The sequence below is a fragment of the Thunnus maccoyii genome, chromosome 3 (assembly GCF_910596095.1).
Source record: "Thunnus maccoyii chromosome 3, fThuMac1.1, whole genome shotgun sequence".
Lineage (NCBI taxonomy): Eukaryota > Metazoa > Chordata > Actinopteri > Scombriformes > Scombridae > Thunnus > Thunnus maccoyii.
Genome location: NC_056535.1, coordinates 22,870,499 through 22,882,502, shown reverse-complemented (window position 1 = coordinate 22,882,502; position 12,004 = coordinate 22,870,499). Strand labels below are relative to the sequence as shown.

Below are 12,004 nucleotides of genomic sequence, written 5' to 3'. Positions count from 1 at the left end.
ATTGGGGACAGCATCCACAGGCCTCCTTCTGTACAAAAATGTATTTAAAGGTTTAATTGAAGCTAATATGAAACCTCAGCCATCCAAATTAGTTAAATCAAGTCAATATCTTTCAAAGTTACTGTCGTTTTAGTGCCAAATTCCCTCTTTTTGTTACTATACTTCCACTGCAGCTCAACAGGAAAACACTGTCCATCAAGACACAATGAGGATTTTTTTTTTTAACCAAGACTGTAAACATGAAAGATATCCACTGAAAAAGATGTGTCCCCATGGCCTGTTACTGTTAAATCCCACAGCCCAGGATAGTTTGACTGGTTGTTATGTGGGTCATACAGTTTCTTTCAGTGTATGTAAAGGGCTCGTTGAAAGAGGTAGAGGGGTGGAAAGTAAGGTCCACCTCTAATTTATTGTTAATACTTTTTCTTAATGACATTATCATTGCAGAATTTTTACTTGGAGTGTTTTATAGTGTGGCATTACTATTTTTACTTAAAGTCTCCTTCCACTCAAAAGTGTGTTTTTCTTCTTGTTTCTACTGTTGAATGTTTGAGCTTCACGGTGCAGAAGGTTGTATGTGCGGAGTTTGACACTAGAAGGTTTTTTACACATTCATCTGCTGAAAGTGGAAAGTTTCCATATGCTCATTGAAGCTGGCCCTGGTCCAATATTCAATTTATATAAGTGTGATGTGGAAACTTGAAACTCCAGTGCACAAACAACCAAGAATGGACTTTACAGTGAAGTAGGAGACATCTTGTGTCCAGCAGTTAAACTTATGAAATGAAATATATTTTCATATTTATAGATTCCAGCATTTTTATGAGGGAGAAGGAGTAGATGCCATTTTAAGGATTTAAACAAGATAATTGAACTTTTTTTTGTGGGAAAAAACCATATCAGACACATATTATTCAAAGTAGAGTCTTTTATATGCATGTTAAAACATGTCTGGCGAGGATCTTTAAGTAAATGATCTGAATATTCCTTCCACCCCCCCAGGGGATGAAATTGTTTTTATATCTGTTGGTTTTGGCAAAAGATAACCTGCTAACTGTGAATGTGTTTGTGTAAAATAATGCATGTTTGACAAAATAATCCCAACCTATAAGTCTACTAACTAGCTTTGTCCAGACCTTTCAAATGCATCTTACAATCTTCAGCAGTACATGTCTCCCAATTTGGGAGTTATAAATAGTAAAAACAGTAACATAGATAGTTATAAATAAATGCACATCACAGTAGTTTAAAGATCATTGTCAACTAGTTAAAAACATATTAAGTGTGTTAGTGTGATTTATCAGGGAATATAAGACAGTAGCAAGGTTTTTGGGTTGCAGTTACTGAAGCACAAGCCAGCTGCTGTTGACAGCTGTATTGATTAAAACTGAAGTGTATCTGTTCCATCAGACACAGATGGATGACTGAAAACCCAAAGGTGTTGAAGTCAAATTATATATCGTTTCTATGCTAAAAACTAAAAAACAATATTCATGAGATCATATCAATCGTGAAAAGTACTACAAGGCTGAAATGAGGCAATAAGAACAAAAGAAGACAGATGTTACATTATTTTTGAATCTAAGATAGGAATGGAAGATTTTACTTCACCTAGTCAAATAAGTTACTGACATATGTGAGCAGGTGGAGGTATAATGACTGCCAGATGAAGATGTCACATCAGAGGAGACTGGAAACGTCTCACCTCCACACTGCACTGACTGGTTTCCACCTATTTATCTGGTGGATGAGGTCCTCGCTGATGAAGAGAGCCCATCCCTGACCGAGGTAAGAAGCTCTTCTCGTCATCAGTGCAGTGTCTCTGGTGGATGGAGGAGGTTTTCATAGCTGCTGTGGACACAGATGTCAATGAGACTCACAAAGAAATTGAAAATGATCAGGTCAGACTGAAACAAAAAAAACCAAACAAACAAAAAAATAGAGTAATTACACAAGATAAGAAACAATAAAATCTCAGGGTTTACAGTTCAGTTACACCAAATAGACTTTACTTGTCTCTCTTTAACTTGTCTTTTTCTTTAACTTAATATTTTTGAACACTGCATTTACCTTTTTTGAAATAGCCAAAAAGAATAAAGATAAGAAGACTTCCTCTTAAGATCAGGCTGTCTTGACTAAAAGACCTTCTCCGTTGAAGAGAATCTGGTTGTGCTGTTGTTCCCATGATGTTGAAGAATGTTTGCCCCCCCCCCCCCTCCCCCCCTCCCCCCCTCCCCAGACTGACCACAAACACCTCTCTATCCCCCCTTTTCTACATTTTCCCACCCGTGCCTTCCCCTCTCTCTCCTCTCTATAAATTTGCTGCATATTAATAGTTTTTTTAGTAGTGTTTTTATCTGTCTAGTCATGGTAAATGAAGTCTTGCACAGTGATGATTATTTCTATGTGCTGGAAAGAAGTATGTTTTTTTTTAAAAACAAGACAAGCAGTCTAAACTTCATCAGCAGGTGCAGTTATCATTGAATTGTAATACCATTTCCACTGTTTTCTGAGCATTTTAATGACTTCTCACTCGATAGCTTAAACAAAAAAAAAAAAACGAATAAAATCAGAAAAACATGTGAATTTGAACACATAGAAGTACATGACAACTGGGCAAACTCCATCTGCTGATGAAGATCATGTGTTATGATTGAAAGCTACTAACAGCTATTTCATGGACTTGAGTCTGGTTAGATTGTTTTCTCAACTGCTGTTTCCAAGGTCTGTAATGAACTTAAAACCTTAACATACTGATGATTTTTAGCTTTACCAGTAACAGTGCTAAACATGTCAAATTTGACCTGAGGGTGGCGTTGGAGGAAAGTTCATGGCATCAAAATCAGACGGGTTCTTCCTCCAGAGATGGTGAATGTGCTCGGTATATACAGACAGCTGAACAAAGGAAAACCCTGAATAAATGGATGGAGAAAAAGAGTGCAGATGCTTCCATGCAGTGTTCACAAATACCTGATCTGAACCCAACTTAACATCTCTAAGCACTGAACGGGGGAATATCTTTGTTCATCCCTCCAGCAGTGTCCAGAGACTTGGATAATCTATAACGAAAGAGCAATGAAGTTGTTCTGGAGGCCAAACATCGTACTAAAGACACATTATGATTCATATAGTCAACTTACATTCAACTATACCGCCACTAACATCAAATAATGAACCACATGACACAGAAGATGTTTTGATAGATTTTTTCTCGACTTTTATATTTTTAAAAACAAACAAAAAATAACAGATTAAATAAAATTTACAGTAGACATATGCAATCATTGTGCACTTTAACTACTTCTTCTGATACTTTCTGCACAGCTGTCAACGAAAAACGCAAACACAATGGGGGGCGTCAGGATGGAGCGAGGGAGGAGGGGGAGGATGAGGGACAGTTGTGGGAGAGAGGAGAGGACAGAAGAAGTGAGGTAGAGGGCAGTAAGGAGGAAACAAATGTGGGGAAGAGGAGAAGGGATGAAGAGGGAAGGAGTAAAGGATAAAGAAAGGCCTAAACTTTTTCACTCGGGGGAGAGGGGGGAAGAAAGAAAAATCACTGAATATATAGATTTCTTTTATTCCTTACATCACTTATATAAATATATTGAACCCCAAAAAACAAAAAAAACTTCTGAGAAAAATAACAGCGCAATACAGAAACCCACAACAGCAGTAAGGCAAACAGAAAGCAAGAGAGGAGAGAGCAGTGAGAGCATACATGAGAGGGACAGAGGAGCAGAGAAAGATAGGAGGCAGTATGAGACATGGCAAGAAAAGGGGGTAAGAGGAGGGCTTTGGGAAAGCAGAGAGAGTGCGCAACTGTGCGTATGAAAATTTATAAATATGTGATATTAAGAGATGACTGGGTGACGGAGAGTTGAGGAAGGAGAAAAAGCGTCGGCAGAAAAAGGAGGAAGGGTTGGAGAGCGGAGGACGAAGAGGAGGAGGAAAGGTTTGACTGAGGTCGACTGTCCAGTGTGTTTTTGTTATGTGCTACGTGATCCTGTTGCCTGCGTTTGTGTGTGTGTGTGTGTGTGTCTGTGTGTTTGTCTCTCCTGGTTTGTGTGTGTGTGTGTGTGTGTGTGAGTGTTTTTGTATGACGGCAGCACACATTCCACGGCAACAGTGAAACACATGCTCGCGTGTCTTGTGTGCTCTTCTGCTATATAAATACAAAACAAAAACAATGAATAAAAACAAACAACAAAATCATATTTGCAACCAAACACCAGCCACCTCATGATTCACACCTTCTTCCCTTTTATACATTTGACACATCATTTAACTCATCAAGTTTTTTTGTTTTTTTTTTGTTTTGTTTTTAAATTGTACACTAAGAGCAGTCCCCCTCAGTCCTCCTTCCTTTTCCGCCACTCCACTAAGAGTCTCTCTTTCTTTCTGTCTCTTTCTTTCTTTCCTCCCCCTCTCTTTTCCTTTCACTGAGAACTGGCTCTCTCCAGCACGCGCAGGTCATAGTTCTTTTTTGCGGCCCTCAGTTTGAAGAGGCTGGCCGCGCTGTTGTTAAGTTTGAAGGAAGCACTCTGGGCAGCCATGGTGCTGGGGAACACTGCCACTACTGTGTAGAGGTGAGCTGGGTCGTTACCGTCACCCTTCATTCCCCCAGCTCCCATGCTGACCCCGAGCCCAGCTGTGGCTCCTGGCCCAGAAGGCCCTGCACCAGGGCAGGGGCCACAGCCTCCTGCTCCTCCTCGGCCTCCCTGGGGCTCCTTCAGCCATTGGATCTTGGCACCGCACAGTGACAGCTGGTTGAAGAGCTTTTCAGCTTCTGGACGTGAAATCCCTTCTGGCAGGTCCGTTACCTCGAGTACTCGACTCACCACTGGACAAAGAAGAAACAAGGAGAGTCAGAGACATAAGATGTTAGCAGGCTTGACTGCTAAAGCTGCATCTTTAGAGACTTGAGGCACCTGTTTCATTGACAGGCTCTGTGCATTTGCTTGTCTGTGCAGTGCTTGGGGGGAATTATTGTTTTTACAGAATCTGATCCGAAATATGAAATATTGGAACTCTGACCTTGTTTAACATAGATATCTGACATCATAACAGTATAAAAATAACAGAAAACCAGAAAAAGCGTGATACGTCCCCTTTAAATGCGTTTATAACAGATAAAGGAGTTTGCGAGGGAAAGAAAAAATTAAAAAAATCAGCAATATAGGTGGAAAAAGACTGACTAGCCTGATAAAGTGAAGGCACGCGTTTCTGCTGCCCTTCAGTATCTATTCTTGTCAAACAGCTGGGCAGCTGTGGCTCAGGAGGTAGAGCGGGTCGTCCACTAACCGCAGGGTTGGCGGTTTGATCCCCGGCTCTTCCTGTCCATGTGTTGAAGTGTCCTTGAGCAAGACACTGAATCCAAAGTTGCTCCTGATGGTCACGCCAGAGCGCTGCATGGCAGCTCCGCCACCATCAGTGTGTGTGTGTGTGTGTGTGTGTGTGTGTGTGTGTGTGTGTGTGTGTGTGTGTGTGTGTGTGTGAACGAAAGGCAAAAAACTGTGAAACGCTTTGTCCGTTAAGGCGCTATATAAGTGCAGTCTATGTTCGTCACACTTTGCCAGCCTTGTGATTCTAAGGTGAGACAAGTAACGACCTTAAATGTTTTACATTAAGTTCTCACAGAGGATAAAACCAGAAATAATAATAATAACAACACTGGTAGATGTCATGCAGCTCTTTGATAATGCATCTCTAACTTACCAACATCAGTGGTGCCGAGATCTGTTGATGCAGATTTGAGTGTTTGTTTCTTCCCTCGTGCCCCGTGTTTCATAACTCCTTGACCCTGAACACGACAACACAGATCATATGTGGCTTATTATTAGACTGCAACAATATGTTAGGACACTAGATGGGGGTATAAGCAGACTTTGTAGTAACTGGAAACACAAACGGTTGCAACATACTGTACAGTACTGGGCACAAGAGACGTGATGACTAGCTCACTGTGTATTAATGTCTGTTACATTATCACCTTTTGGTTACACAACATACAGCAAAAAAAAGATTTCAAACATTTTCACACATCCCACATTTTATAACTGTTATATAGGAATATTATGACAAGTCCCCAACTTCACAAAATATCTTTATTCACGATACATTCTCTCAGTAAATTAAAAACAGGCTTTTCACCCATTTCAGTGCCTACTTTCATCATTAAACAACAAATAATGTTTTGTTAATGTTTTTTTTTTGTCGTCGCTCTTCAGAAGAACAATGCCGTGTAGTTTTATGTTTTCACTTTTGAAAAACCGGTCTGTTAAGAAAACATGATTGTAAGTACATTTACTCAAGTACTGTACTTCAGTACAATTTTGAGGTACTCTGACTTTACTTGAGTATTTCCATTTTATACTACTTTGTACTTCCACTCCACTACATTTCAGAAGGAAATATTGTACTTTCTACTCCACAATATTTATTTTACAGCTTTAGTTACTTAACAGATGAAGATTTGACACAATAGGTAACATAACAAGCTTTTAAAGTACAACACATTGTTAAAGATTAAACCATTGGTTTCCAACCTTTTTGGCTTTTGACGTCTTAAAAAAAGCAGTGTGTAGTCAGGGTCACATTCAGATGTCTACGAGTTGTTAACAGCTCCACCAAATAGTGATTTTTCCCTTTTGACTTCTCACATGGTTTCATTTCAATAAATCTTCAAACGATCCAATATTTCACCAAAAAACAAATATTAGAGAAAAGTCCAAAAACTGAAAACAGATTTGTGTATCAGAACTTTGTTTTTTTGTCTTTCCTCTCCCATTAATCACCTCACGACCCTTCAGGTTTATCTAGTGACCCTTTAGAGGGGCTCAACCCCTGCCAATACTACTATGTTAAGTACATTTTGTAGCTAATACTTATGTACTTTCACTTAAGTAGGATTTTTCATGCAGGACTTTTACTTGTAATGCAGTATTTTTACATTGCTGTATTGGTACTTTTACTTGAAGGGAAACTGCAGATTTTCAACCAGCATTTTATTATTACAATGTGGGTAATATATGCAAATAACCCATGTTTAACTTCCCTCCATGTTAGAGGGAAAAGTCTTCCAGGTGACTCAAAACCTGTCATCCAGCGGACTTGGAGATCTGCATTTGATTACAAACTACGTTTCCTCATTTTCTCTCTCAAAACACTCCCATCTACCATGTTATGCTAGCAATAGGCGAAAAGCAGACACTAAAATATCCTACTACTAAATACTCTCAATATAATATCAATCTATTTGGAAGAAAACTAGTTTCATGATACAAGGCCGAATATCGCGCTGTTGAATCAGTCTGGAAAAGGAAGCGACCACCAGACTGGAGCAACGTTATAGCCGCAGCTAAGCTAAGCTTCAAAGTTTCACCATGATTAATCCAGAAGAGCTGAATCTAACACAAAAAACCAACTAGCTGTACAATATGTCCGAGCAGAGATGTGATGTTACTGATGTTTATGAGGCCGAATATAGTGCTGTGTAATCTGACAAAAAGTATGGAGGAGGAAGCGACCACGGGAGCTCTAACAGCATCAGCCGAGAGAGAGGTGCCTGCAGCCGGGGAAGCAGCTGCACCACCAGAGCCCGGTAATGATCATCAGAGAGAATGAAGACAGACTGAAAACTCTGCACTGCAACAAACTTTGTGGTGCTTTGGTAAACCTGACTTTGTTTTCTGATGGAATATTATATCAGACTTTGCCAGCTCTGAATATAGAACAGCATATCAGCAACTATGTTACCTCAAACTTGCAGCTGCAACCAACTTTGAGCTGGTTCGGCTCATCTTCGTCCAAAATAGGTAAAAGAAACAGCGGTTTGGGTTAGAAACACCCGTACGATATATCCAGACTCAATGAGGAAAAACGTTTAATAAATAAGCCTCAGTAAAGATATACAACGCTGTTCATTTTGTCTTTGCTAAACGGCTGGTCTTAAACACACCATAAGTAGCTCACTGGTAGCTCATTGGATGAGACACATGCAATGCATTCTGGTTGTTGTAGGATTCCTCAACAACCAGAATGCATTGAGAGCAGTATGTCGAATCTTTTTCTCAGTTTTCTCTTGTCATAGGGCACCAATTTCAAAAATAGTTGCACATTTCTACTACATAGGTGACCTAGAGTTTTAAGAAATCATCATATTCACAGTGGTGAATTTTTCCTTTATGTAAAGGATCTGAGTACCTCTTCCACCACTGGTGCCTGGTGGTATATTTCATTGAAGTCGAGTCTGGAATTCATCAGAGCTCAATTTAAGAAATTGAATTACTGAATTACAGAGGCAACACATGCTTGAAAAGCCTTGCCAATAAGACCAGAATAAATGATCAAAAACTGTCAATTTCTTAATGTACTTTGCCGAACTAGAAGTTTCATATTTAAAAAATATCCAGACCAGTCAGTATGACAACCTTCATAGGTAGAAAGGTTTCAGTACTAAGGCCCACCAGTACTGACCTGATGGGAGCTGTAGGAGGACTGGCCATGCATGAGGGGAGGAGGACACAGGCTGTACTGGAGAGGCTGCCCCAACAAAGAGTAGCGACCATCACCTAAACAACATACATCATGGGTTAAAGTTAAAATTATAAATGCTGGAAATACTTGTGTGTATAATTGTCCCAGTAGTAAATAGTTGAATAAAATGTGTAAAACAGGAGATGGTTGATGATTTAATGAGATGGTGATGGAATTGAAAAAAACATCCTGCTTGCCGTCTAGACGACTTGAGTTTAAAAAAACAGCAAAGCAACCAAAGTCATTCAGATATGGGTCAGGGGCACAATGCACCTCACTTTTTAAATATTTTGGTGTTGTGAAGAAAACCTGTGTCACACTGATCGTAGATCGTAGACTGATGCAAGACTGTATTTGTATGTGTGATCGTACATTCCAAACCGCAGGTTTATTTGTCAGTAGAGGTATTGTGACTCCATGTGTAAATATAGGTCAAAGGACAGGGATGAGGTAAAGCCATGTGTTGGTGCAGAAGGTTTGACCGGGTGGCTCTGTGACAGTCATGTGAATCACGTGAATCTGCTGAGGTGAGGCGAGGTAAGGTAGGCTAAGGTGATATGATGGCCTGTTGGCTCAGGGCCAAAAAAAACACCTGACAAAGTTTAGATAGTTGCTCTAGAAAATGGGTCAAAGAGCAAGAGTCTGTGCGGGGATTTTAACATGTAGTTTTGGCCAGCATTTCTAATGACAACATTTTACTTATATTATTCTGAACTAGGTATTTGGAGGTGAAATTCAAAGTAAGCACACCTAAAAGGCTTGTTGTAATTCCTTCACTTCAAGAAAACCTGAGCTATTGTAGCTGGTTGCACACAAAAACATATCTAATGGAGAAAGAAAATCGATAAAACTAATAATAATAGAGTGTTTGTGTTCGGTTTCTCATCTAAATACAGTAAGTTTGGTAAAACTAGCAATGTGTTTATAATCTGTCTGATTGTCTGACTGTTAGTGTCCCTATTTGAAGCACAAAGGTGGTAATAATAATGTTAAATCATAAGTTTGAGGAGTGAGGGCCAAAACTATGAAAATAATTGTACTCTTTCAGCAGCAAGAGTCATCGCTAATGTTCAATGAATGAGCAAATACAGTATCTACACAAGTGTGTAGTGTATTTAACTGTGTGTATATATCTGACTGTACATGCTGTATGTGCATCTCCTCCCGTGTCATTGGTTGTAAACAATTAAATGCATTTTACTCATTCTTGTCCTGTGGTGAATATCTGTACATATGTTTACTGCAAGTAACATATCTGTGTACATACTTGCACCTTCACCCTTCTTATTTATCCATACCTTGAGCTGGTCCGCCTGGCCGGGGAAACTGGGAAATGAGGGGCAATGGTCCCAAGCCTGGACAGACACTGCTGACGCTGCCGGAGGGAGATGGGGTGGGAGACTGAGTGGGGGAGGCCAGTGGACTCGTCAGCTGGGTACTGGCCTGGACATGAGGAGAAGAGAGGAAAAAAAGAAGAGGAAAAATATTAAATATAAGACCCTCATGTTCCTGATCACATGATAATCTTTCCAGCCCTAGTTTACTGGACTCAAACACAGAATACCTTTTGATTCAAAGGGTGGGTCCATTATGTTTTGTTTTTTTGAGGTTTTTATATTATTCTGTTTCCCAGTAGTCTTCCATATGTATTCTAATATGAAAATTCAAATTTTGGTAGAAGTGCATATGTTTCAGCATCAAAATGCTTTTCCCAAGCCCTTCCAAAAACATTTTTCCACATGACCTGACATAGGTTTCTACATGATGATATTGCTACATAAAACCAATATAAACCCTCTAGCCCGCCCAGCCAGTCGCCACAGAGACAGACTGAGCACTCACTGCTACTCTGCAAAACATGCTAACTGTGTAGAGACACACAGATGGAGCACTCACTGTTGCTGCTGCTTAAAGTTTTAAAAAAAATCATCAGCACTCTAACCCACGTCACTGCTTTTCGCTAACAGTTGAGTGGGTGTCTCCATTAAAACAACTCGGAAAAAAACCCAGATGTAGTCATCCTGTAACAAACACACTTCGTTGCATCAGCTTAGGACATTTACATACCTCCTCATGACCACCAGAGGGTGGACAGAATGAATGAATACATGAATGAATGAATGAATGTGTGAGATTCATTGGATTTCGCCCACTGATGGCAGAGACCGTCATGTGTATGTGTGTGTACCTGTGGAGTGTTGTCAGGTTTGTAGAGCTCTCCTGGCTTGTTGGGTCTCTGCTCTATGCTGTAGTACTTGCATGGGTTCCACTGGACCAGAGGAGGATTCTGGGAAGGCTGTGGTCCATTGGGGACGCTGAGTTGCATGACCATCACTCCAGGCCCAGGAGGCGGTACTCCTGAGGGAGCGCACAGACAGACAAATGTGTAGATTAACAGCGAGTTTAATTTGTCACTATGGACTCAGAACAATATCAACAGACCTCTAGAGGAGGACTGAACCAGTAAAGTCCTCTTTTCCTTTTCATGTGTTGCCAAAAAAAAAAAAATCTATATATAAATATATATATATTTGATTCAGTTCAAAGGTTAATAATAATGAAAATTATAGTTTGAAACTACAGTATATGATTCCACCAAAAGTTTCCTTTAGCTCTGATGTAGAGTTATTGAGTAATCAAGAGAGTATTGTGACAATGTGTTTTTTGCACTGGGCTTTGATAATAAGTGTTAGGATTTGCTTGGATTTTACTCTGTAGGTTAAGAATGACATGCAATTGTAAAAGCAGTTGATTTATCTAGTACAACAAGAGTAGTGTACAGTAAAACGCATAAGTGTGTTAGGTTGGCTTTGCATTTAAAAGATTAGCAAACTTTTTGCAGGTTTTCCATTTTTGCGGTTGAAGCAACTGACTATTCTAACAAAAACACATTCAAATTCAAAACATTTTAATGATTTTCAGGTCAAGACCAAATTTGTCAAGTTGACATTAAGACATTTTAATGACCTGCAGACGACCTGTAATATATAACTATCATGATGTCTGGTCTCCCAGGTCAAGATTACCATCTGGTGTGTCTGCTAGTGTAACTGCTTAAGGTATCAAATGCCAAGAGATGAACTACAAGTTCTTCTATTAATTCCCAACATGCAAGACAAGCTGCTGACAACATCTTGCAAAAATCAAGCAGACGACAGCTTAAGACTATTGTTGAATTTAGTCAGTCAAAAGTTTGAAAATAGAACAAATTACAATCATGGATGGGTATCATCCATTTTTGGGGTGAGAAACTGACCAATCAAATTACTCTTAGAACAAATAACCATGCAGCTGAGTAAATCGCACAAACGGAGCAGAGGTTGAAAGGATAAAGTGATGACTATTTTGATCAACATTTACTCAAGGCCAAAAAGGTATACAAGGGCTTTGTGGGGTTTAAGCTTTCCGTGATTTCTTCAAACATTAACCCTTTTTAAGGACACTGATTTACAAGTTCATCATGTGAACT

The 12,004-nt window shown here is 39.6% G+C and overlaps 1 protein-coding gene across 7 annotated transcripts in view; it reads right to left on the bottom strand.

The window, feature by feature from the left end:
* Nucleotides 1–3,192: 3,192 nt before the first annotated feature.
* Nucleotides 3,193–12,004, bottom strand: part of LOC121893757 (R3H domain-containing protein 2) — a 64,466-nt gene continuing 55,654 nt past the window's right edge. For all 7 annotated transcript variants that reach the window (XM_042405755.1, XM_042405758.1, XM_042405756.1 and 4 more), the window contains 5 exons: nucleotides 10,724–10,893; nucleotides 9,834–9,978; nucleotides 8,476–8,570; nucleotides 5,716–5,800; nucleotides 3,193–4,840 (listed from right to left, as the gene is read on the bottom strand). In XM_042405755.1, the coding sequence (XP_042261689.1) occupies nucleotides 4,437–4,840; nucleotides 5,716–5,800; nucleotides 8,476–8,570; nucleotides 9,834–9,978; nucleotides 10,724–10,893 (899 nt within the window). In that variant the 3' untranslated portion in view covers nucleotides 3,193–4,436. The remainder of the gene's footprint in view (nucleotides 4,841–5,715; nucleotides 5,801–8,475; nucleotides 8,571–9,833; nucleotides 9,979–10,723; nucleotides 10,894–12,004) is intronic.